At 39.4% G+C, this 27,953-nt stretch overlaps 1 protein-coding gene and 1 pseudogene across 4 annotated transcripts in view; one reads left to right on the forward strand and one right to left on the reverse strand.

Moving 5' to 3' along the window:
• Kiaa1958 (KIAA1958 ortholog) overlaps positions 1-27,953 on the forward strand; it is a 165,395-nt gene that overhangs the window by 111,894 nt on the left and 25,548 nt on the right. Inside the window, exon 3 of one of the 4 annotated variants that reach the window (XM_008831134.3) lies at positions 14,238-15,561. The exons of 2 other annotated variants lie outside the window; for them this stretch is intronic. In XM_008831134.3, the coding sequence (XP_008829356.1) occupies positions 14,238-15,280 (1,043 nt within the window). In that variant the 3' untranslated portion in view covers positions 15,281-15,561. Of the gene's footprint in view, positions 1-14,237; positions 15,562-27,953 lie in introns of those variants that run through there. One more of the 4 variants, XM_029562532.1, reaches the window with a different exon arrangement.
• On the reverse strand, positions 5,625-6,097 carry LOC103732544 (annotated as a pseudogene).

Genomic DNA, 27,953 nt, shown 5'->3' on the forward strand with positions numbered 1-27,953 from the left:
AACATTATGATACAGACTTTTGTTAAAGTATTATTTGATTTCACCCTATCCTGATAATAAGATAAAGATCTTGTAGGAGTTCATTGCTGTTATTTTTCTGGTTTGGGTGTGTTTGTGTGTTTAATTTGGTTTCACTGTATAACCTAAGCTGGCCTCAAACTTACAATCCTGGCCTCAGCCCTCTAAGTGCTGGAATCACAGGCTTGCACCCCATGCCCGGCATATAATTTGTTGTGATGGTTGTGAAGCCATAATCTCCTGAAGGGAGTTCTTGGGGAAGAGCTCTTCAGTTATTTCATGTCATCATTATAGATACATCCAGACCTTAGCTGACCATTATGACCTTAGAAACAATCAAGTGAGCATTTGAAATCTGTGAGCTGTAAATTTCAATTTGTGTCCCTCACCTTACTCTTCATGCTTTCTAAATGCAGTCAGCATGAACTAAGTAATCATACACAGTTATCTCAGCAACTTCCCTTTCACCTTTGGTGCTAAGTCAACCAGTGTTGATTGATACTATTACTTCTCAGACACTTTTCCAGACCCTCAGAATGCACAGAAGTCTTGGTTTTTAAAAAATATTTTATTTTATGTGTATGAGTGTTTTGCCTATGTGGATGTAATGCACCCATGTATACAATGCCCATAGGCCAGAAGAGGGTGTTGGATCCCCTGGAACTGGAGTTACAGATGGTTATTAGCTGCCATGTAGGTGCAGGGAACTAAACCCAGGCTCTCTGCAAGAGCAGCCAGTGCTCTTAACCCTGAGCCACATCTCTAGCCCTGAAGTCCTGGTTTTTAAGGAGTCCGTCTGCTCTTCACAGAGGAAGACAAATGTAACATAAATAAATATCTGCCAGGTGATGATAGATGTTGGAAGAAGACAGCAGTAATAGAAGGACTCAAACATCAGGGGTGGAAAAATGGTGTGGATTTGTTTTATTTATTGTTTTTTAAAGCACATCTGTCAAATTTGGCATTTGGATGTTCTTTACACTTAGCACAATCTCTATGGTCATTCCACTGGTCTGACTTACCTCCCTCTTCCAACTCTTCCTCTACCCTAAGCCAAGATTAGTGTTTCATATTCATCACAAGCACAGGCCAGCTTCTGTCTTAGCCTTGCCCTGCCCTTTGCTCAAGCAATTTCTTCCAGGGAAGCTCCACCCTCTTCTTCTACTTAACCAAATGCTACCCAACCCTTAAGACCATCCAAGTTCCACTCCCTGTATAGATTAGAGGTCCATAACACTGAAACTTTGAGATATCTCTCCCTCCATCCATGTCCCTTCTTCCAATTTCCATATAGCCTACAGCAACTCACAGTGCCGTGTATGAACTTTTAAATTAGTTTATATATGTTATTCATCTCTCTAGCTGTGATGTAATCTTCACAGCTGTTAAGGATTTGCCTTTTGACTGCACCCACAGGTCTCCTTGAAATGCTAGGTGCTTACTGGGTACTCACAAATGTGTATTAAATATTAATTCCAATCTCAGCTTCATAAATATAAACCTGACCACCATATATTTTATTTTTCAAATTTCTAATACATCCTTATTTAATAAGCCCACGGCTTATCATTTACTAGTTTGTAGAGAATTTGGACAGTTCTTTTCTCTACCATGTGAAAAATGAGACAAAATATTCTTTTTTTTCACATGAAAATAGTAAAGGAGAAGTTAAAAACATCAGAAATTGTTCCTTATCACTGCAGATGTATTGCTTTAATAAAATCACACAGGGCTGTGATAGCTAAGTTTGTGTTTGTTTTAAATCGGTACAGTAGCAATAGAAGCAAAGGGATCTGAATTTAGATCTAACATAAATCTCCTCAAATTAAATGAGAACATAAGATACTGCACTAATTATGTGTTTTTCCATGCCATCTCCTAACAAGGGAGGAAGTAATTGGATTAATGGAGCATAGAGACCATGTAAATAAGTACAGAAGAGTTACAGCATAAAAACTTGACTCAGGCTGCAGGGAATCTGGAAATGTTCTGGGTGGTGGCTACATTTACTGAAAATGCATTGCACTGTGCTGGGTTTTATGGGACACCTTCTCCTTTTGAGAAGCTTAGAGTAAGTATAAGTAGTAAGTAGTAAGGCTCTTGTGAATGATAGTCAAGAAATAAGTGACCATTCATTGGAACAGCAAATGCCACCCATGCACTCTGCATAGAAAGTATCTTTTGCAGTCATAACTAAAGCCATGCTAGTGACACAGTGACAAAGTAGAGTGCTACTAAGTCAGCAAGGTACATACAGCATATAGGTCATCCAGATACCATCAGCTCAGGAAAAAGAAAAGGCACCCTGTATATGACAGAATTTATTGAAGATGTCTTAGCATGGGAGGAGCTGAGCAGGCAATAGAGTGATGCAAAACTCACCAGGTATGTTCTTTGAATAAAATGTAAGGTATGTATATATGTCTGTATTTATTTATTTAATTTATTTATTTATTTATTTATTTATTTATTTTATTTATTTATGTCTTTGAGACAGGGTTTCCCTGCAGCCCCAACAAGCCTGAAACTCACTATGAAAACCAGGGTGGCCTTGATCTCAGAGATCTGCCTGCCTCTGCCTCCTGAGTGCTAGGATTAAAGGCGTGTACCACCACACCTGGCTAAAATACAAGGTCTTAAGGCTCTCAGCACAGTTTGATGTGGCTCCAGTGGGCTTTCAAATTTCTTCACTCTACCCTTGCTCTTGGCCACTTCACTCCAGGCACATGCTCATGATAATCCTTAGGGACTCTCAAGTTTTGTTTTGATTCTAGGACTGCGCTGGGGTCCCTCTACTGTTTCCCCTTCACTCTGCTTGATTTCTTCTCATCTTAAAGTCTCAACCTTCCTGGAGCATCTGTACTTACATAGGTCTCTCTCTCTCTCTCTCTCTCTCTCTCTCTCTCTCTCTCTCTCCTCTCTCAATCTTTCTCTCTCTCCCTCTCCCTCTCCCTCTCCCTCTCCCTCCCTCCCTTTCCCTCCTCTCTCACTGCCCCCCACTCGCTTTCACAACACCTTGCTGGTTTTCTTCATAGCAGTTGTGCTACAGTATCCAAGACGGATTTGTTTTGCTCTCTCTTCCCCTCAGATGATAAATCCATAAAAGTCCAAGAAGTATAGAGCTGTCTATATTATGCTTGTAGACCAGCCCATTCAGTTCCTGACCTGTCACTTAGCTGGTGTGCTTGAATATATAGATGAGGTGGGCCAGCTAAACTCCATTGATCAGAAATAAAAAGGGAGACAGAATCAAGATCAATGCTGAGATTTCAGGCTACTGCCCAGGTGGATCAGGAGACACTGAGAAGAAGAGCAACTTTGTAGAGACAGAACCTCAAATCCCAAGTTACATGCTGGGTCACAGTACATATGTTGACTTACCTGTTAGGTGTATAGGCTTGTGGGAGCCAGAGGACCCCAGAACCTGTACAAAAAGCCAGGAGCAGTAGCATGCACTTGGAATCCCAGTGCTGGGGAGACAGAAGCATGAGGATTCCTGGAACTTGCTGACTAGCCAGTCTAGCCAAATTGGTGGGTTCTGAGTTCAGTGAGTTCTCAAAAAATAAGTTGGAGGGGCTGGGAAGAGGGTTAATATGTGAAGCTTTTGCCACACAAGCATGAGGACCTGAATTTCAATCCTCAAAACTCATGTAAAGCTGAGCATGGTGGTGTGCATCTATAATCCCAGTGCTCACATGTTGAGATAGGAAGCAAAGATGAGAATTCCTGTAAGCTTGTGGGCCAGCTAGCTAGGAACATACAGTAGCAAACTGTCTCTAATGCGGAAGGCTAGGACTCACAGCTGAGGATGTTCTCTGACCTCCACACATGCATGCACTCACACAAATGTGCATGCGTGCACACATACATCATGAATGCATTATCACACAAAATATAAAGTGGTGAGCAATTAAGATATTCAGCATCAGCCTCTGGCCTTTAACACTTACACTTTGTACACACACACACACAGACCAAATACTTGATCAGCTTAGAAGAATATAATGTGTACCTGTGGATGTAAGTGTACCATGTGCATACAATGCCTGTGGCGATCAGAAGAGGGTGTGGGATTAGAAGAGGGCAGCAGATCCCCTGGAACTGAAGTTACAGTTGTTAGCTTCCATATGGGTGCTAGAACCAAAATCAGGTCCTCTGCAAGAGCAGCCAGTGCTCTTTAGCCCCTCAGCCATCTCTCCAGCCCCCAATATCCAGGTTTTAAAATGTGTTAGTAACAACTTTCATAATAGAAGATCACTTTGCTTGTCTCAGTGCGTCTTTTATTTTTTTAAATTCATTAACTGGACTCTTCAGTTCTCTTGTTAAACCATGTATAAAAACACCCTTTAGAAAGTGGGGTATTGTCTTAGTGCATCTTCTGTTTGTGTTGAAAAAGCTTTTCTTTTATAATTAACATTAGGTAAACAACAAAACTATTTAGAACTTGTTATATTTCTTACAGTGTAGATTCAAATGTAATTCTAATGAAGTTGGACTATGAAGTTGGAGTTATTGGTAAATACCAAAATCTTGAAATATAACCCTTCTTCATATGGTAGGTTTTATGTGATCAGAAAGCATTTACCAAAAATTTGTGGGATTCTGATTCTTGTTTGTATGCAAAATAGGTCAAAATTTTTATTTTGGGAACACATAGAAAAGATGTTGCAGCTACTGCCTGTCTTTGAAATCACTTCAAAAAAATAAAAGAAACAAAGATTTTCTTAGATAAAACTAATCTTCTATAACCCTAACCACATGTAAAGAAGGGTTTCCAAATGCAGTAATGAGACTGGAATTTGGATATGATGTCAAGAAATGCGTGCATTTAGATCTCAAATAGAAGCAAGATACCTCAGGTTCCTACACTGAGTGCAAAATTAACAGTCACTTTTGGAGAACTGGAATAAGCAATAAACAAGTAAGATTCCTAATAGACATGAAACAATCCTTCCACATTAGTATTCTGTTGTAATGGAATAAGAAGCCATTATGTCATCATCTCCATAGAGGATGGAAGCTGGTTTAATAAAATTTAGTATGAGTTCTAAATTGGAATAAACACATAAAAACATGAATAGAAAGTTCTAGCAGGTTTTAAGTCAATCTCTTTCACTATATAGCACATAATCCCAATGTTATCTTGTATGTGTGTGGTGATAGGGATCTAATCCAGGGCTTCACACAAACTGGACCATCACTCTGCCACAGAGCTATGTCCTATCAAGCATGACAGCAAGGTTTTAAACATACTGATTTTGGAAGTATGTGTGTATATATTTTTTGCTTTCTTTAAAGTTCTCAATTGATTAGTAGTTAAAAGAAGGTGTTTTAAGTCACAAGAAAAATATTTATATTTCAAATGCAAAACAAAATTTAAAATCATTCTTAGTTTTTATCTACATGCCAACCATTCACACGCTCCTGGTTTCCCACCACCCCATGATCCGCACTCAAGTCTGTACAGCCTGGGTACTTGCTTAGCACTATTTGCACTTGCAAGCTGAGTACATACTAAGCACTATTTCTACTTGCTTATTCTGTGTTAGGTTTACATGGCTGTGCAGTTTCTTCTAGAAAGCCACCTGACTTTTATCCAAGAAGTTTCACGGTTTTTGAAAAACCAGTGCTGCTGCACTGTTTCCAGATCTACCTCCAAAGTTGAACTTGGGTGTTGACAGCTCTTCAAAAGATCACATCCTTCACTGAATTCACTTAACAACCCTTCCTTGGTCCAATTACATGAGGTTATTAGAAAAAAAACCTTTTGCTTTCAACACCCCAGAGAGAGATCTCACATACTGCTTCCTCTTCTCAACCACATTATCAGGATTAGGACTTACAGCATCAAAAGTCCCTTGGTCAATACAGACATGAAATCCAGACAACTTTGAGGAAAGATTCAAAAGGTCTTCTACCTTCAAGTTAATGTTAGATAAGCCTCTTTTCTCTGAAATACTTCCAGGAAGCTGAATTTCAGAAGCAGAGTAATCAATTCCAGTTATATTAGAGAAACCAAACTTTGCACGTTCAACCAGGTAAACACCATTTCCAGCTCCATTATCATGCGCTGAAGCATCCAATGGAATCTTGTGTTTCTGCATCCACCTTCTTAGTTGGTTCATACTCTCTTCCCCATACCAGATTTCTCCTATATTTCCATATTCTCAGAATGTTTACAGTTCTCTCTCATAAACAGCATCCCAATGCTCTTGGGTCCCCAGTGCAGATGGGAGGAAGCTACCCGCCATGGGACTGCCCTTTCCAGACCTCCCTACCTGTGGCCATCCGCCTCCTCCATGCTCATCTTGTCAGTGCCCAGGTGGGCCTCTGGGCGAGTTTTTATATATATATATTTTTTTTTCATTATTTTATTTTATGTGTTTGCATGTATTCCATGTACGTGAGCACATCCAAGTCGTGCAGTGCCACAGAGGTCAGAAGAGAGCTTCAGATTCCCCTGGAACTGGAGTTAAGGACAGTTCGTAGCTGCCATGTGGGTGCTGGGAATCAAACCCGGGTCCTCTGCAAGAACAGTCAGTGCTTTTAACCACTGAGCCATCTCTCCAGCCCCAAGAGTTTTATATATATATATATATGTCTTTTTGAGACAGGGTCTCCCTGTAGCCTCAGCAGTCCTGAAACTCACTATGTAGACCAGTCTGGCCTTGAACTCACAGAGATCCACCTGCCTCTGCCTCCCAAGTGCTGGGATTAAAGGCATGCGCCACTACGCCCAGCGAGTTATATATTTTTAATACCCCTATTATATAGAGCTAAATACAACACTAAATGTGTTAATAAATTCTAAGAATTAAGACTGTATAAATATAAAAACCCCTAAATCTAAAGTTTTCATAAATCAATATAAATAAGAAAACGGCCAAAGGATTGAATGATTCATAGAGGTGAGATAACTCAGAGGGTAAAGGCACCTGTCACCAAGTCAGAGTTTCATCCCTAGGCCCCTTATGGTAGGAGAGAACTGACTACTACAAGTTGTCCTCAGACCTTCACATGTGCACCATGACACATGTGTAACACACACATGTACACACATAAATGTAATAAAGATGTTTTAAATTAGGAGCCAATATTTTTAAAATGTTAAATTTCACTTAGAGAGGAAACTAATAAAACCATGAATTTTTTTGTTTTTAACTAAATAAGCAAACATTGAGAAGCTTAGTATCAGAAGCTTAATCACAGCTGGGCAGCTGTGATTGAACCAACACACTCACACCATATTGTGCTAGTATAAGTTGAAGGACAGCAGCAGTATAGCAGCTCTTTCAGAAATTCATTTGAGGGGCTGGATAAATGACTGGTTAAGAGCACTGGCTGTGGTTAAGAGGACCCAGGTTCAGTTCCAGCACCCACATGGCAGCTAACAGTTGTTTGTAACTCCAGTTCCAGGGGATCTGACGCCCTCTTCTGACCTCTGTGGGTATTATATAACACAGGTGCACTTACATACATGCAAGCAATATACTCATACACATAAATGTATTAAAAAGTTTTGGGCTGGAGAGATGGCTCAGCAGTTAAGAACACTGGCTGGTCTTGCAGAAGACCTGGGTTCGAATCTCAGCACCCACATGGCAGCTAACAACTGTTCCTAACTCCAGTTTCAGGGGATCCAACAGACTCTCTGTCCTCCACCAGCACTGCATGACATGAGTACACTTACCTGCAAGCAGGCAATACACACATACACATAAAATAAAATAAATAAAATATTTTTAAAAATGGAAAAGAAAATGTACATAAAAATAAATCTTTTAGTTATGGAACTGGACTCAAGGAGCTGAATTTATGTTCTCTTTTGCATTATGATAGATCTACATGAAATACTGTGCAAGTATTAGGATGACAGCAGATGTATATGTAATGATAGGGAGTTCATACGTGGTTAATGATAAAAGGTAGAGTATAAAATGGGTTGTATTATATATTTCTTTCTCTGTCATCAAAGAAGAACAGTGTGTGAATAGCAAAAAACAAATTTATACCCAGTCAGTTGGTTGCAGAAGGAAACTTGGTAACAAAGTGATGATTTGGGACAGTGACTTTCATATTATATTTGTTTGTGGCTTTTAGTGCTGTACTGTAAGCTTGTATTCCCTATTTATTTACTCTGGGGATGGAATATTGCCTATTTAAATTTGGCTAATTAAACCAAAGGCCCATGGTCCATTTCTAAGAACATGTACATGGATGTTCTAGTAAATGGTAGGCTGAAATACCTAAACCAGTGGCAAATTGAAATTTGAAAAGTAAAATAGGTAAAGCTTTTGAAGTAAATACATCTCCCAGGACCTAGGAATAAGCACGATACACACACACACACACACACACACACACACACACACACACACACACACACACAATTAACTCTGATAAATAAGACTGTAGAAACAAAGAAGCTTTGTTCATTAAGACATGAGAAAGTAAAAAGGCAAGACACAGATGGGTTAAGACATTTGAAATGCAAATATCTACCAAAGATTCATATCCAGAATTTGTTATTTTTTAATCTATAAACAGTAAGAAATGAGTAGTCAATTTCATTTTTTCTTATTTTAAAAAATTTTTATTGAAGTTTTGAAAATTCCATGCTGTATATTTTGATCATATTTAGAACCTCTCAAAGCTTAGACAGATCACAAGAACAGATCTTCACATGGCCAGTAAACATCAAGTAAATAGCAGTAGTCATCAGGGAAACGAAAGTTTAAAACGACACAACCACCAAAATGGCTGGGAAAAAGAAGCCTGTCATGTCTTAGTGTTGCTGAAGACACTGAGCAACCTGAATTCCCACACACTTATGGGGGGCACAGTGAGTTGATTGGAATGTTGTCTTTGTCTCTTCAAACTGAACATATGATTTCATATAACTCAGCAGTTCCTCTTCCAAATATGCACCCAGTAGAAACTCGTGCATGCAATTATGCAAAAATACCTACTAGAATGTTCACAATAGTTTTATTAGAGATAGTCTCAAACTGAAAACTAATAGAATGCAGTGTGCAATAGAATGGAAAAATAAATATTGATAAATTCATACAGTGGAATGTTACATGGTGATGAGGATAAATTACCTACAAACACAAAACAGTGGGAACAAAGAAGCCAAGTAAAAAGCTCTTAGCACCTAAGATTTCATTCATACATATAACCAAACTATGATGTTTAAAGTCAGTTTTCTTAGTGTGAGGGAATGGTGGAAGAAGGAATTCTTTTGATGTGGTTACTAGATTGATAACTAGTGAATCCAGTTTGCCAAAACCATATACACTTAATGACTACTTTATTTTATGTGTATATTATATGCAATAAAAATATTTTCATTTTTAGTTATTTATGTATATGTGTGTGTGCCTTGTGAGTTTCTGTGTACCATGTACATGCCAGAGCCCAGAGAGGCTAGAAGAAGGTGTTCTAGTTTGTTTCTCTCTAGTTTGTTTCTGACCAATACCAACTTGGAGAAGAAAGGGTTTATTCGGCTTACATCACCCATGTCACAGTTCATCAGGGAGCCCAAAGTAGGAACTCAGGGCAGGAACCTGGAGGCAGGAGCTGAAGCACAGGCCATGGAGGAACACTGTTTACTGGCTTGCTCCCCTGGCCCCTAATCAACCTGCTTATCAACAGGCCCACCTGCCCAGAGGTGGCACCACCCACAGTGGGCTGGGCCCTCCCACATCACTCAGTAATGAAGAAGATGCCCCACAGACATGGCCACAGGCCAGTCCAATGGAGGCAATTCACCAATTGAGGCTCCTTCTACCCAGGTATTTCAAGTTGATAACTAAAGCTATCCAGCACAATTACTTGACACACAAATAACATCACTATTAAACCACAACCTTTCCATTTCTTGTCCCCAAAATATGATGGTAATGATATCACAACATAAGACAGTGCAACCTTAAAAGTCCCACAGTCCTTAAAAAATCCAAACACTTAAAAGTCCATAGCTTTTTTACTATGGGCTCCTTTAAAATCCAAAACAAGTACTGTCTTATTTCAAAAGTGAAGAATTGGGCACACCTAAGGAAAACCTAAGTCCAGCAAAGTAGTTCAAGGCTGGACATCTGGGATTCACTCACAATCTTCTGGGCTCCAAAGGGTTTTGGCAGCTCCTCTTCTCTGACTCTGCTGTCCACAACACATACACCTTGACTTCACCACAGTGATGCTGGTCTCTTGTTACTTACAGCTGATTTTTCAGCCCTAGCTGACCAGCATCAATTGTCCCAGTAAAGCAAAGGTTTCATGTCAATGGTTCTGGTCTCTTCTTAATCACAGCTGATTCTTCAGCCACAGCCGACCAGAAACCACAGATTCTCAACTCAGAGTGTTCCACAGACAGCCCCTGATAGTCTCTGCTTCCCTTTGAAGCTTCACAAGCCAGGCCTCCATCATTTACAAATCTTTCAGTGTAACTGTTCCAAGTTCCACAGCAACAAATTCTTGAGCGCTTAATGGCTTTTCCAGCCCAAAGTTCCAAATACTTCCACAAGTCTCCAAAAAATACCAAGGTCAGGTCTCCCATAGCAATACCCCACTCTCTGGTACCAATTTCTGTTCTAGTTTGTTTCTCCTCCATTGCAATGACAAAATACACTGCCCAATAACAACTTGGGGAGAAAAGGATTTATTTTAGCTTACATCTCCCAAGTCACAGTTCATCAGGGAGCCCAAGGTAAGAACTCAGGACAGGAACCTGGAGGCAGGAGCTGAAGCACATACCATGGAGGAACAGTGCTTACTGGCTTGCTTCCCTTGCCCCTGCTCAACCTGCTTATACAACATAGACCTACCTGCCCACAGGTGGCACCACCAACAGTGGGTTGGGCTCTCCCACATCACTCAATAATGAAGAAGATGCCTCACAGACATGGCCACAGGCCAGTCCAGTGGAGGCAATTCACCAGTTGAGGCTCCCTCTACCTACTTGTGTCAAGTTGACAACTAAAGCTGTCCAGCACATGAAGTACTGGATTCCCTGAAATTGGAGTTACAGGTGGTTGTGAGCTGCCATGTAGGTGCTGGGAACGGAACTCACGACCTTGGCAAGAGCACCAGTGCTCTTAACTGCTGAGCAGTCTCTCCAGTCCCTCTCTAATAAGTTTTTTTAAAGGAATGGAGCAGAAAATTTCCTAAAACTGGAGACGTATGCAAGATAAGTTGAAGATCATTGTGTTTGCTGTGGTTTTCTAAGGTCTTACTAATTTTGGTAGTAGCTGAGAACTTACTACTTATATTTGGTTTGAAAATGATTTCTTTGCCCTTATTCAGGTAAAGTGAATGAGGGTGTCCTCCCTTCTAGCTGCCTCCTGTGGTGCTTTCCAAACTGTTAGAAAAGACTGCGGTGGTGCAACAGTTCACTTGAGCTCTGTTTTCAAACAGACACAATAGTTGTTTCTTAACTAAGATTGAGGCCCTGGAGAAGAGAAGGAAAGCCTTGAAAATAGACCAGGCTAAGGGTGAATTGAAGAGGTCAGCTCTGAGTGGTTAGTTTGATGCTGAAACTGTGGCAGATGTGGAAGAACTGACTGCCTGACCAGGGAGCTGTCACCTGTGATGACACCTGCCAGCGCATCAGCCCATTTCAGTCATCTTCCTCAGCTTCACGGCAGCAGAATACCTCAGTTCAGGCTCCAAAGCCTGTTTCTAATGGCAGATTTTGCCTGTATTAGAATTTGTAACACAGGAAAGTGCTAGGAGTTTAATCATTGATTCTTAAACTTTTACTTGGCTTTTCAAAATCTGTTATACCTCAGAACAGGTGTGATAGTAGATCTCAGGGGTCAGTGTGCACAAACTTGGTCTAAGATCTCATGTGAAAGTTGAAGGACTAGGAATTTTCCCCTAAAGTTGTCTGTGAATGTTTATTTCTTAGAGAGCCTTTTAAGTTTGAAGACTGCTGTGATAGATATTTACATACGTAGCCAAAATAAACTTGTGTGCTGGCCCCTCTGGCTTTACATATAAATAGTCAAGAAAAACTGCTAGGGGAAGGTTACTTTCAACCTGCTGCTTCTATGTTTTTGATGGAAAGATAAGCATCTTCATTGTTGATAATATAAATAATTTCAGCTACAAAAAATAGCAACACTGAAAGTTAAACTTGTTGAAGCATAAAATCCTTTTTTGTGTATTTGAATTTTGGAAATGTGATCTCTCAACTATGCCTATATAAATAATGGATTATGGAAGTCTGGTCTAAGAATTGTCATTTTAAAATAGCATGCTTATTCATAAGTATATAGTAATGTATAGCAATATTTTATAAAAAGTAGTATGTTTTGTGAATTGAGTATATTATAAACTAGCTTTATTATTGGATGTACTAATTACAAAGACTTCCACTGAGTAAACCTTACAAATTAATCTCAATTTTACCCTCTAGATAATTACAATAAACAAAATGCTATTACCAAACACCTGAGAGTCAGAAGTTGTATTTTTTGTTGTTCTAAATTAGCCTGTGTTTGCCTCTTACACATCAATAGAAAAACCAACTTCATTCTGTAGCAATAGGATAGCCTGGTTTTCTGTTGTATAATTCCTTCCACCTTTGGGTTTCTGAGTTTCACCCCCCAGACCATATCTGACATATATATTTAGTGGTGGGTGGGTTGGTTGTTTGAGACTAGGTTTCACTATGTAGCCCTCACTGGCCTGCATGCAACTCACTGTGTAGAACGGTCTGGCCTTGAACTCACAGAGATCCATCCACCTCCCTCTGTCCCCCAAGTGCTGGGATTAAAGGCATGGGCCACTATGCCCAGTTCAGTGGTGGTTTTTAACCAAAGGTTTTTTGTTGTTTTTTTTTCCTTAGTAGTGTTAAGATCCCAAGTTTAAATTAAATGTTACTGAAGTGAAACCATTTAAATAGTATTTTTTAACTTAACCTTTTTTTTTTTTTTTTTTTAATGGGAAAACTAGTTTCTTGTGTAGGACACAAGCACTAGAACTTTCCTTCTCTGAATCTAGGTAGGCTTTGAACTTGAGATCCCCTGCTTTAGCCTTCTAAGGAGCAGGAATTACAGGCCTGAGCCACTCGAACTTTGTTTCTCAACATGTGCTTTTGAGCCTCCTCATGAGCATAGAGTTGCTGATTAAAATGCATGTTCCTAGGACTGCTGCCATGTAGTTGATGGAGCATCCTGGCTGAGTCTGAAGCTCAGTACAATGTGAGTCCTGCTGCCATGAGCAGCATCACTTAATGAATGGTCTATAACAGAAACAAGGTCCTTGGGTCCTTCAGTCAGAATGACTGTAAATAATAAACTGAGAAACAAACCGCTGAACCAAGAGAAGATGGATCCCATTCTTTCACTTCTATTAAACAGCCAAATTCGTACTTAATTATCTTTGGTTACCAGGAAGCTTAATCCTTGTTTTCCTTTGAAATGCCCAATAGGTTTATTTTAATGACTACAAACCACATAAAGAAAACTTATAAATTGTGTTGACTTGTATTCCTATAGGAGAGCAAGTATCCCATTAACTGCCATAACATGTTTAGTCATTTCTAAATATAAATTTCCAGTGATATGTTAAAATAACAAATACAATATTTTAGGTCAGTTCAATAAAATGGAGCCAGTGCCACCTCCAGTTTCACCAATGAAGTGATTCAAAATGAATTTACCAGCTCTCATGGGGCCCTCACATATGACAGAGGACAAACAGTACATTTCTGCCCCATGTTTTTCCTGAAGCAAAAAGACCACTGTAAGCCCACCCCTACTACAAACCTTCACTCACTAAGCTGTGTGCCAGTGACACAAGACGTTCACTTTCAGGGCCAGGGAGATGGCTCAGGATAAAAGTGCTTGCCACACAAGCCTCATGACCTCAGTTCAATCCCTGGCACCCATGTAAAGGTGGAAGGACCTGTGCCTACACACACACACACACACACACACACACACACACACGCACGCACGCACGCACGCACGCTGATAATAAAGTTTAAATTTTTCATTGTCCTGATCCATGCTCTTGTCTACTACATTTATGAAGCTGAACTTGGCTTTGATAGTGTGACAAGTTTGTCAATACCATTTGTCAGTGCTCTCCGCAAAATCCATCCTTCTTTCCCTTTTCATTAGAAAAGGAAACTTTATTTCAGAGAAGAAAGTGCATTGTCTGAACTTATCAACACCCTCTCTATCCTTCCCCTCCCCCATTTGTTGCAGACCAGGATGAAAGAGCAGCTGAGCTAAGCAGGGAGCAGAACGAGAAAACCATCCGGAGCACGCAGACTGCGCTCCGCAATTTCCGAGAGTTCCTCATCTCCAAGTACCCTTCCGAAACCAGAGAGATTTATGTCATCCCTTGCAAGGAGTTAGATGCCTACCTGGCCTCTTTCTTCGTGGATGCCAGGCAGAAGGATGGGTCTGAATATGAACCCAACAGCTTGGCCAATTATCAGTGTGGGCTGGAACGGTACCTGAAAGAGCACAGGTATGGCTACAGTATCACCAGGGACAAGGAGTTCAAGCGTTCCCAGGAGGCCCTGAAACAGAAGCAGATTGAGCTCCGCTGCAAAGGAAAAGGAAATAAGCCACACAAGTCCATGAAGCTCACCTTTGCCGATGAGCTCATCTTGAGAAAGAGAGGACTTCTGAGCAGGTATAACCCGGAGGGCCTGCTCAACCTCGTCTGGCTCAACAATACAAAAGCTTTTGGGCACTGCACAGGCTTTCATGGATCTACCTTAAAATGGGGTGATATCCGGCTCCGGGTCACAGAAACCGGTCTAGAGTACTTAGAGTGGATGGGTCAGGACACCGGTGATCTGAACGCCAAAACCAAGAGAGGGGGGACAGACTCTCGAGTTTATGCCACACAGCATGCCCCACAGACCTGCCCAGTGCAGGACTACAAGGAGTATGCCCAGAGGAGGCCCCCTGCCATGCGCTATGAGGATGCCCCCTTCTACTTGTCCATCAAGCCAGTCGTGAACTTGGCGGCTCTTCACTGGTACAATTGCCAGGCCCTTGGCAAGAATAAGCTGGCCAAGATGGTGAAGACCATGTGCGAGAAGGGCAACATCCCTGGCAGGAAAACCAACTTCAGTGTCTACCAGAGCTGCAGCACCTTGTCTGAGGCCCAGAGCAACCAGCTGGTGCTTATCTGTAACAACCTGAGCCAGCAGGCTGCCCAGTCAGTGGCCGGCCACTCCAACAGTGGCAATTTCATTGTCTCCTCCTATGACTCTTCCTCAGACACAGCCTGACCAGGTGGCTCGTGCAAGATGTCACTGTGGTTTCTGTGTCCCGAGAAACCACTTATACACTGCTTCTCATTGCTTTTCATCCACCCCCAGTGTTAACTTTATAAAATACAAATATATATTTTTCTTTTACAAATAAGCCAATGGCAATAGTTTAGTATTACTAACAGTATTTATAGGCTTGAGACAAATAAATGTACTTGTGGGTGATTACATGTAATTGCTGTTACAGACTTGACAAAACCATAGTGGTTCTCAGGCAACAGTAGAGAAAGAGCTCCGTTGTTTGTTTTTGTTTTTGTTTTTTTTTTTAAAAAAAATGTCAGGAAACCGAGAGTCATTCAAGACGCTGTGTCCTCAGCTCCCACTTCTTCCCGCCTTACCTTACCTCTTATTTTGGTCTCCTTCATAGATGACTTTATTTTTTAATTTTTAAAAATTCTATATGCAGAAGGAGACAACAAACCAACTTTACTGCTCGCAGAGAACGGGATTCAGCCAGATCAGATCATGAAAAGTGGACAAATAAGTTCAACATCAGGCTTTTTTTTTTTTTAGCTTAGAGTTTTAGTTCCTGTGCCTCATTTTCTGCTATATATGAAAATCCAGATGCTTAGTGAACCTTTCATTTTGGGGGAAAGGGAAGGAATAAAGGCGCCATTCTTTTTTTGTAAGCTGTCTCATTTTTAAAATAATATGTAAGTTCTGATATTGTGGCAAAAAACAAAACACTGTTACATAGCTCATTTTTACTGGTGTTCTTGGACCTGGATAAATTGTCTTTGTCCCTAACTCAGTGCAAATGATTTTGATTATCAGATTTACCAGAAATTTAAACTATCAAATTTTTAAAAATATTCCTAGGTATTCAGTTGAATATCAGGCAGAAAAGGTAGAGAGTAGAGATCTACTAAAACCCTAACCATAGAGAGAGACAACAGAAAAGCTCAGATACCCTGTTCCTTATAAGCATTAAACTTCTCTTCCCTAGGGGGTTATTTGACTCTGCACTTAAGATCAAAGGAACGTTGATACCCATTTTAAGTAACAATATTTTGTTAGCAGGCTTGGCTGAATTCAAAGCTGCCTTGAGTCTCTTCTACAGTAAATATAAACACGTTTATCTATGATACCCCGCAGTTGGAATAATTTTGGTTAAACATTTGTGGTGTTTTTTTCCAAGGTTTGTTTTCAAGTCTTGAAGACCGTGGCAGATTATTAGGAAAGATATGTCTAAAATCAAGTACATTTAGACATTAGAGCCACAAGAAAGCTAAATTCAATTTCTATCCTGTAAATCACGAATGCAAGGTCCTAATCTTGATTGGTTTGTTGTATCTGAGCACTCTGTTGGGGGGTGTTTGTTCTTCAAGTCAACCTCATTTCACATTAGCTTGGAAGTTAGATGATATTTTATATAGTTATAAGGCCAGATATTTTTATTTGTCAAAATTGTCTCAGAGCTGAGCTTACCCATGGCTAGGTGGCACTCTCCGTCACCAGGTCATAAGTGCATTGGGGCTCTTCTTGAAAGCCAGGGCCCTTGGTTTGGTGTAGAAATGGGAAGTGTACCTAGGCATGGTTTGGTGGAATTGACTTCATTCTCATGACCTGTCCTTCAGAGAGAAGCATCCATTGCTTATACACCCAAAAACAAGAAAAGGAGATAGTATATTTCTGTGCACATTATCTTAATTCTCTCAACACCTTAAAACGAAAGTGAGTTCTGTCTGTTTTTATGAGATCGTGAGTCAGATGAGGAAGGAAGCAACAGTCTGTCCTCTCACTCCCAAGCTTTCTCTTCACTTTCTTCAGTACTAATAGTGGCCAGTTTGGTGTGATTTGAGCTAGAAATGGGAAGAGTGTCTTTCCATCTCTGAAGACTGTCAGGTTAAAAGGAATCGTTCATGGTGCACACTATGTCTAACCCATCTTCCCATTGCATTCGTTTAAAAACAACAATGCCACTTTCCCAGTTCTGTGAACCTTCCTGTTCCCTTCTTCTAAAGATGATCCAAGAGTGCACAAGACAAACCTACTGTAAGGGAACGTTTTTTGGCTATTTTTATGTTGCATACCTCTCATTTTTAAGGTTTCTATAAAATACTTAAAGTGTGACTGTGCACTTTATTTTTAAAATTGACATAGTTTAAATTTTTTGATACGTGTTGACAGCAGAGAAATCTGCCTTGAGAAAGGTCTGTCATTTTGCACTGAGAAGGCAGAACTCAGCAGTTTTTGAGTCCCTATTTATGTCTGTTGAGGTACTGAAAGGAAAAAAATCTGTCCTACTTAGTCTTAAGTACTGCATGGTCATTAGACAGTTATGTTAGGAATGTGAATTTTTTTTATTTGTTTTGCAGTGATAACTCAAACCAAATAGGAATATTGTGACATTTAGATTTTTTTTAAAAAAATGGCTTACTAGAGGCATAGCCAGTTTAATATCTCTTTGACTTCACTGAATTATCTAAATCTGTGACTATCTCTAAATTTTGTATGTCTATCTAAACAATACTGGGGACATAACCATTGCCAAATGCCGTTATTATTATTTGGAATTTTAACTTAATATTATTTCACTCTGTGGCAGAGGTACATGCCAGAATTTATTATCATGGTTACTAGGACTAATCTGAATGTTTCATATATATGTCAACTATTAAAATATTTCATAATTTTTCCTATCTTAAAATTTCCCTATATTAATTCATTTTCCCTATGTTATTATGTTGCATTTTGTTTTGTTTTATATAAGATCTCACATAGCCCTGGCTGGCCTTGAAGCCCTGATCCTCATCCCTCCACCTTCTAAGTGCTGGGTTTACAGGAATACACAACCTTTACACAGCTCATTTTCCCTAAGTTAAATTATTACCTGATCTACAACAGCCTGAAATTTTTCTGGCATAGATCAGATCTACTTTGTCTTTCAGTTAGGTTGTTAGTGGAAACCTTGTTAGCATTAACTTATCTAAGTCATGGCTTAACTTCAGGTATCATGAAATCAGTGACTTCATTGAGATGAAAATTTATAGTCACATAGTCAAATATTTATTTAATCTTAGTCATTGGGACAGCTACAAGGATGTCGAAAATATTTCCTGCTCTTGGGCGGGATGTGGTGGGGGCGCACACCTTTAATCCCAGCACTGGGAGGCAGAGGCAGGTGGATCTCTGTGAGTTCAAGGCCAGCCTGGTCTAGATAGCAAGTTCCAGGCCAGCTGTGGCTACAGGGAGAGCTTGTCTCCATAAGACCAAAAAATTCCTGCTTGCAAAGCAAAAGTAAAGACACTATAATAAAAGGTTCTGTTTTGAGAGCCCAGCAAAAATAAAATAAAATAAAATAACAAAACCTATGCCAATACTATTCTACATTGTCTTCCAGACTTTGTGCTTCTGCAATTATTTATTCATTGAGTATGTTGGTTTGCTGCAGGATATATGATGCTTCTTTGAATCTTTTATGGAGATGAATTAGAGCTTGTTTTAAAGTCAAAACTAAGATAAAGCCATTTCTCTGCTATCCCTTGTGTTCGAACAGGATCTATTGTCAATAAGTGTTATCTGTTGAGTATGTACAATGTGCCTCTTTACCAAGTACCTTTGTAAGTTGTCTTTATTCTCTCCATAGTCTTTTTTAGTAAGTGTTACTCCTTTTTTTTAAGTGAAGAAATCAGAGAAATCAAAAGCATTGTCCAGGTCCCAGTTTAAACGAGTAAAAGCATTAAGCTCTGCCCTTCACTGCTGTTCCGGGCTGGCTTGCTTATGCTTCTACTTCTGTAGCAGCCCCTAAAATGAGGTGATAAGCTGAAACTGAAATCCCTGGCAAAAAAAAATATTTTGAAAAAGGGTCTTTCACTGGGACCTGGGCCTCAACTAGCCTGGCTGGCCAGTGAGCCCCAGGGCTCTGTCTGCACCTCCCTAACACACAAAACCACATCCAGCTTCAGAGCAGAATTTTGTGTCATTGTTTATAACGTTTTCTAAATTGAACCTTGGACTTCCCACATGCTAAGTAAGCACTTTGACACCCAGCTATACCCCCAGCCTGTGTATTATTATTTAAATAGCACTTAACTTGTTTATGGGAATGTGCATTTGCAAAAAAATGATAGAATTAAGTGATTTTCACTTTTGGGGTTTTTTTGTTTTGTTTTTCATTTTTGGTTTTTTGAGACGGTCTACTATGTAGTTCTGGCTGGCTTGAACTTGCTGTGTAGACCAAGTTGGCCTCCAACTCACAGAAATCCATCTGCCTCTGTCTCCTGAGTGCTGGAATTAAAGGTGTGTGCCAACATGCCCAGTTTTCTTAACAGAGCCATTCATCAAAAAGTTACAGAGGTTAGGGTTGTAGCTTGGAAGTAGACTGTGGTGCTTAGCATGCACATGTTCAATCCCCAGCACAAAGAAAAAAAAGCTCTAAATACTAGGTAATAATAGGTTCTTAAACAGTTTAATAAAATTTTCGCTAATGTTTTTCTATCTTTTTTTAAACTTTTATGTGTATGAATGTTTTGCCTGTACATGTATGTAAGTGAGCCCATATCATACAATGCCCACAGAGGCCAGAAAAGGATGTCAGATCCCCTGGAACTGGAGTTGCAGGCAGTGGTTAGCCACCATGTGGGTGCTGCGAACCAAACCCGGGTCCTCTGCAAGAGCAGCCAGTGCTCTTAACTGCTAATGTTTCCTAATAATTTTCTTTGCACAATATGGCACATCTGCCGTATTGGCAAGGACATCCCTGATTTTTCTGTCTGTTTCTGTCTGAGCATGGAGAAAAATTTTAGAAACTCTTACCATCAATTAGAACTGGGAATCCAGAAGTATGCTGTAGTACACTTTGATCATTCGTGTATTTCCAGTGGTAAAACAACAGAAAAGTAGGGATTATATTGATAAATTGTCAACAACTCTGATTTCACTTTCCTAAGCAGACAAAAGGAAGACAGTCAAAGTTTCTTATGGTCCAGCCTACTTGAAAATTGACCAGTTGCACTTGTCAAAACTTAAAGACCTGATCTGGTAATAGAGATTGTGTTTACTTTTTTTTTTTAAACATTTTATTTATTATTTTATGTGTACGAGTGTATTGCCTGCATGTATGTGAGTGCACTTGTGTCGGGCAATGCTGCAACAAGAGGTCAGAAGAGGGCTTCGGATTCCCCTGGAACTGGAGTTAAGGATGGTTCATAGCCTCCATGTGGGTGCTGGGAATTGAACCCGGGTCCTCTGCAAGAGCAGTCAGTGCTCTTAACCGCTGAGCCATCTCTCCAGCCCCTGTGTTTACTTTTTTAAAGATAACATTTAGCATTCAGTTGAGTTCATTCTTCTTTACAGAAGAGGAAACAGCCCCAAAGAAGTCAGGCGAATGTCTAGATTCACATTGTTTTCGGATTAGAGCCATGATGAGAACCCAGGCATCCTGACTTCTCTGTCCGTACAGTTTAGAGGGGAAATCCTACCTACGTGGAAGTTGGCCCTGAGATAGCCCTATCTTTTTCTTAAAATTTTCCCAAATTTTGTGTTTAAGCCCTCACGTTCTTATAGGCTATTTGAATGGGAAACTTGATTTTATCAATGTTTAATTGTGATATTTGTTAGGATAACCTGTAATTAATTGTTTCTAACAAATATCTCTCAGCTTTCCCATTTATGTTTCATTTTCAATTACAAAAGGGAAGCAAATGCCCCACAATCTTCAAGTATTGGGATCCAGTTGTAGATTATGAACTGAAGGAGATGTCTGTGTGACTTGGTATTCCCTTGGGAGATCCTGCTGTATAGCATCTGTATTGTTGGTTTGAGAGACAGCTGTACTAGCCTCTTTTAGCTTTTAAAGACCATGCTTAACAATTTGGAACATATCCTGAGTCAAAAGGATCAAATTTCTATAGCATAATTAGGATGTTTCTTAAGTGTATTCATTTAGTGATAATAAAAAAACTGGTAGCCAGTGCTACAAGTCTGCAGCAAGCAGATGTAGAAATACAAACTGTATTTTTTGTGTTATCTTAACTTTTCTTCTGAAAATAATAAGGAATTTCACAAATTTTTAATTTGGAAAGAAGATCAAATTCTAAGATGTTTTTAAGTACAAGTATAGTTGTCTTTTTATGAAATGTCTGTCGTGACGTTACACTGGAATTAGCATTTTGACCATTTTGCATTTATTTCAGTAGGAGCCTTACAAATACTTTGGTCTAGTTTGTTCGTGTTAGAATTAGGAAGACATCAGTGATGTAGAATTTTAACAGTAATTGTGCATATACAGTGTTTTAGTGATTTTTTTTATGCCTGTTTATTTTTTTGTATTCTTAAATTTTATAAATCAAATACCTTAGTATACATCCACCATTAATTTATAATTGACTATTTGTACTGGATGACGTAGCAAGTCCACATGTTTAGTATTAATCGACTCAGATTAGCTTTATCTAATTGAACTTTTATATCTCAATCCATTATATTACAACTTTTAAAATAGCATTTATAACTAAAGAACATTTGTTTTATAAAGCATTTGTTACAAAAAAATCTTGCCAAAAACCATTACAATTTCTATGCATTGTGTAGTATTCAAGTGATGTCGAGGTTTTGCATGTTGTTATAGATGCTCTTGCATTGTGTTTGTAGTGTTCATGTGGAATTGTTCACCATTGCTGCTATCACTTATTGTAGTTAAACTGTGCTACACGGCTGTGCCAGTCAATGTTTGTGTATAAGTGGAGAACTATATACTATGTTTAATATTTTGAGCCAGCACTTAATGGCCTCTACAAAAGGAAATATTGTAGCTGTCAGGTGGTGCCAAACTGTTGTTTCCTGTACATCATTCCAGCTAGATCAGCTTTTCTTCCACACATTCCCAACTCTTTGAAATTAATGCATTTGTAACATAGAAAGAAAGCAAGAATTCTTAAATTTTTTTTTTTTGAGTATTCTCCTTGAGAATTTTCTCTTTTGTAGACTCAGGCATTTTTACAGAGAAAAGTCCAGTAGAACGGCAGTGGAGCAGCATAGGCACCTTGGTCTAGATACTTTCAGGTTACACGGTGTAACAGCAGAAGACAGTGCATGCGCTGCCGTAGTTGGTTATCCGGGCTCGTTTGAATCGCATATACAAGAATAAGTAATAATTTAATTTTATTTATAAGGGACCATTGAGACCTCACAGTTCCTAATGTCAGCTTTTACAGTCCGCATTTGCGTAGGCCTGGTGAGCCTATTTTCTTGCTTTGTGACTATCGGGTTCTTGGTTCCCGTCTGTCCGGTTCCATTCCTGTTGTTTTCTATTTGCCTGACCAGTTCCACACAAACTCTGAAGGCAGGAAGGAAACTGTTCCAACTGATTATTTATTAAAATTCAACATTCGGAAAATATCATTGTACTTAAATCATTGTATTTATTCTATTAAAATGGAGGTAACTATTAAGAAAAAAGAGACTGCTTCCTAAAGACCTTTTTATACTAACATGCCAAAATTCCTCACTTAGCACAAAGTTTCATTTTGTCAGTTCAATAGGTCTATAATTACAAGATTCCTTTAGTGAAGGGATAATCTGAATTACATAGAGGCATTCTGTGTGGCTGTCAGAGACATAGTGACAACCAGTGCTGTATTTGGACACATTCCTGCTGAAATTACTGATTTAATTCTTAGAATATTAAAACTACTTCATCAAGGCCCCCACCACTTCTTTGCTTATAGGAAAAGAGAGGCAGATTTAACTATGAGCCTTCCTGCCAGAATATACTTTGAACATTCACCCCTCTGTGAGGTGATAAAGCAATAAAAGGAAACTGAATTATGTATGCTGTGAAGAGTCACTGCCATTGTCCCCCAGCTCCAGAGTCACACAGAAGCGTGTCTTGATTCTTATATGGGGGTTTGGGGCAAAAACTTTGTACTGAGATTTGTTTTTATATTTCAGATACCAAAGATTAGGTCCTGATGAGTGTCAGCCTCTTAGCAATGGCATTGTTGGAGTCCTGCTCTTGGGTTTATTTCCCACCCTTAGGTCTTCTGTTCTCTGTCTCCCTGTCCTGGGACCTTTATGTCCAGGGCAATTTTTCAATCAAATAGTATATAAATTTAGTAGTTTTTAATTTATAGTTTGCATTTTCTCCCATGACTTTAGATGTTTTCACTGCTAAAGTTAGACACAGAATTGCCAGATAGCCCCACAGTGAGTGATAGTTTCCATCTTTTAGAGTATAATATAAAAATTTAAGTAAAACCCCGTAGGTCTAAAAGCTGGTGACGGAATGCCTGATCATACTTTGAATCCTCCAGAAGCACTCTATGACTCAACTGTCCAAAAGAAGAGTTTCATGTTTACTAGAACAAACACTGTGTTCAACTTTAGTGAGGTCTTCCATCTTTGTTATAAATCATAAACGTGTTTAAGGTTCCTTTCCTTTCTCACATAGTAGTTAGAGAGTAAAAAGACAGATTTATCATCTTAGTCACCAGGCATCTGTTATAAATACTCTAACCACAATTAATTCTTGGGAAAAAGTTCGTGTAACTGTAGAGTGCTGTGCTGTTCTTTCAGGATACAGTGACTGCCCAAGATGGTAGACTGTCCTCTTTCTGTGTGTTTTCTAATTTTCTACCCACTTGGCTTCCTGCTAGTTTATGTAGAAGAAGAAATACATATTTGTCAGCTTCACTTAAATCACATTTTAGAACTTTTTTTAAAAAGCTGCTACAGTTAGAACTTGTGAAAGGAAGAGGAGAGAGATGAACTTAAATGAAGGAAAACTTGTGTTAATGTGTATCAGATGTATGACTGGTGTTCTTTGGTCGACTAATCCTCTGCCTGTTGATATTTGTAATAATGTAGAACTGTTTTCGTGAATATGAGTATATGGTACTGGTTTCATTTTTATTTTGCAGCTCATGATCTTTTACACTAAGATGTTTCATTTTAACCAGCTCACAGTTCTGACTTCATATTTGTCCATGTACTTGTGCCCTAAATAAAATTTTAGTTTTGTGTCCCAGTAGTCGGTTCTGTCATGTGTGTAACATTTGCCTCTAACGTAGTGAGGCTTTCTGCTGTTTCTGATACTTGTTGGTACAGCCTAAAATTTATGGAAATAAGCAACCCAATAAACTCAGCCAGTGTGTGTCTGTAGTGCTCTAGTGACAGCCTGTGTTGGTCTCACTATCTTGTCTGTATTTGAGTATGATGACCAGTCTTCATTTAATAAATCATTTTCTGTAAAGGTAGCTGATATTTGTAACTCCACCAACTTAAAAAACAGACCACATTTTGAAAAAAAATAAATTGCATACCTGATGGACTCTGTGCAGTGGCCCTGGGGTATTGTCAGTGTGTCCCAAGGCAGACATTCCATGTACATGTTTCTAACTACTAAGTAGGCCCTGAAGAGGAGGTGTTTCTGCACACTGTTTAAAACAAACCCTGCAGGGGGGGAAAGTGATGTAGCAACAGTGTCTCCTGTCTTATTATTGATTGATTTTTTTTGTGTGTGTGTATGTGTGTGGGTGAATACACCTGTGAATGAATATGGAAGCCAGAGGTCAAAGTCAGGAATCTTACGGGTTGCTTCTCCACCTTATTTTTGAGACAGGATCTCAGTGAACCTGGAGTTTGCCATTTCATTTAGACTATATGGCCAGTGAGTCCCCAAGACCCTCTTGTCCCTGTCTTCCTGTGCTGGCATTACATATGTGTGACACTATTCCGGCTTCCACACGGGTACTAGAGATCCAAACTCAAGTCCTCAGGCTTGTGCAACCCCTTTCTATCTTTTTATTATTTTTGAGATGATATGTAGCCCAGGCTGGCCTCAGAGTTGCTATCTGTCAGAAAGAAAGTGGGCTCGAACTTCAGCTACTCTTGCTTCTGTCTCCCAAGTATGGAGATTACATGTGTACATCACTACACTGGGCTGTCTGTAAGCTAATTTTCTTTTCCTCCACTAATCTTTTATAATATGCTTTTTAAAATAAATATTCAGTTATACCTATGTAAATACTTGTCAGGTCCTAGGGACCTAGTTATTTCTGTTTGTTTTGTTTTTTGAAACAGGGTCTCTAGCCCTAGCTGGCCTGGAACTCACTGTGTAAACCAGATTGGCCTGGAACTCACCGAGATTTGTCTGCCTCTGCCTCCTGAATGCTGGAATCAAAGGCATGTACCACCACACCCAGCTTTTTGGTTTGGAGTTTTGTTTTGTCTTACTTTTTTGTTTGTTTGTTTCTCCCTGCTGTAGTCCCAGCTGGCTTGGAACTTGTTATGTAGACCAGGCTGGCCTGATCTCACAGAGATCCACCTGCCTGGGACTAAAGGTGTGCACTACCATGCCTAGCATTTTTTTTAATTAATTTTTTATTTTGTGTGCGTGCGTGCGTGCGTGTGTGTGTGTGTGTGTGTGTGTGTGTGTGTATTGCCTGCATGTACGTAAGTGTGCTCGTGTTGTACAATGCCCATGGAGGACAGAAGACATGATTCCCTGCCATGTAGGTGCTGGGATTCAAACTTGGGGCTTCTTCAAGAACAGTCAGTGTTCTTAACCATGGAGCCATTTCTCCAGATGCCCCCCGCCCTGTTTTTTTGGTCTTTTTGAGATAGGATCTCCCTGTAGCCCTAGCTGGCCTGGAGCTCACTATGTAGACCAGGCTGGCCTTGAACTTAACAGAGATCTGCCTGCCTCTGCCTCCTGAATACTGGGATTAAAGGCATGTGTCACCATGCCCGACTTTTGTTTTGTCTTTTATTTTTAAGGAACAGTTTTAGATCAGACTCCCCGTGTGTTGTTTATTACATTTAACTCAGTTGACGTTGTCCTTTGGACAAAATAGAAATGGTTCCTCAAAGCAATTAGGTTGCTTCATTGAAGCATCTTTGTTGTGTCACTAAAATTATCTAGTACAAAAATGTTAAACACCTGAAAATACAGTGAATACTCACTGATTTTGCAGAAATCGAAACATTTCTTTCATGTCTAATTCACCAGTCTTTCCCATAGCTGAATGTTACAAATAGAGGTAACTATTTTACTTTAATGGCACTGTGGGCTATCTTAAAATTCATAGAAGTTATACCTGTATTTTCATAAAACTTTAACAAACACAAACCTATCTTTAAATATGTTTGCAAGGAACTGGAGAGATGGGTCAGCAATTAAGAGAACGGCTGCTCTTGCAGAAAATCAGGGTTTGGTTCCCAGCACCCACATAGCAGTTAACAACCATTATAACTCCAGCTCCTGGGATCCAACACCCTCTTCTGGTGGCACATACATACATACAGGCAAAATACTCAGAACACAAAAAATAGCTTTAAAAAATTTGCAAGTTGTATTTAAAATATGACATTTTATTTTTGCAGTAAGGAAAGAATGTTAAAATTCAAGTTGAATCATAATTTACAAATCACAAAATGTTTCTATTTTAAAATATATTCATAATTGTTTTTAAAAAGGATTTCATGTGATTCAAGTGGTTAATGTGTATAAAATGTTAATTAAAAATTTGTTTGGGGGCTGGAGAGATGGCTCAGTGGATAAGAGCACTGGGTGCTCTTATAGAGGACCCAGGTTCAATTCCCAGCACCCACATGGCAGCAAACAACTGTCCGTAACTCCAGTTCTAGGAAATCTGCACCATCTTCTGACCTCTGCAGGCATTGAACAACCTGGATGTAGTTTGTTGATAAATATAATTCAATCTTAAAATGCACTAATACACATAAAAAATAAATTTTTAAAAATTAGGGGATGGAGAGATAGCTCAGTGGTTAAGAACACTGGCTGTTCTTGCAGAAGTCCCAGGTTCAAATCCCAGCACCGACATGGCAGCTAGCAACTGTCCGTAACGCCAGTTCCAGGGGATCCAGTGGCCTCTTCTGACCTTCGAGGATATTGCATGATGTGGGTGCACTTACATACACACAGGCAATAAACTCATACACATAAAATAAAAATAATAAAATACATTTTAAAAATTAGTTTTGGGCTGGAGAGATAGCTCAGTGGTTAAGAGCAGTGGCTGCTCTTGCAAAGAACTTGGGTTTGGTTCCCAGTACCCACATGATGGCTAACAACCATCTGTAACTCCAGTTCCAGGGATCTGACACCCTCTTCTGACCTCTGCGGGCATTGCACAATATGAATATACTTACATGTAGGCAATACAGTCATATACATAAAAATGAAAATAAAATATTTTTTAATTGTTTTAAGGGGCTGGAGAGATCACTCAGTGGTTAAGAGCACTGACCACTCTTTCAGAGGACCCAGATTCAACTCCCAGTTCCCACATGGTGGCTAACAACCATCTGTAATTCCAATTCCAGGGGACTCCAATGTCCTCTTCTGACTTTCACGGACATTGCATGGACACGGGTGCACTTACACACATGCAGGCAATACACATAAAATCGAAAAAAAAATTATTTTTTTTAATTTTTAATAACTACATGATTAGAAGAAGCATTTCATTATAGCTTTAACATATTCAGTAACACACTCCAGAGCAAGAGTACCTCTCTTTCACAAGTGGCTGTAAGTTTCTAGGTTCACAGTTGAATTAATACAGTTATAAAATATTGAACTCAGTATAAGCCCAGTAAGACATAAAATTAAATGAGGTTTTAAACTTTAAAAAAGATCTCCATTTCATTATTAAAATACATT

Source organism: Nannospalax galili, unplaced genomic scaffold, assembly GCF_000622305.1.
Source record: "Nannospalax galili isolate Female #2095 unplaced genomic scaffold, S.galili_v1.0 scaffold1255, whole genome shotgun sequence".
Classification (NCBI taxonomy): domain Eukaryota; kingdom Metazoa; phylum Chordata; class Mammalia; order Rodentia; family Spalacidae; genus Nannospalax; species Nannospalax galili.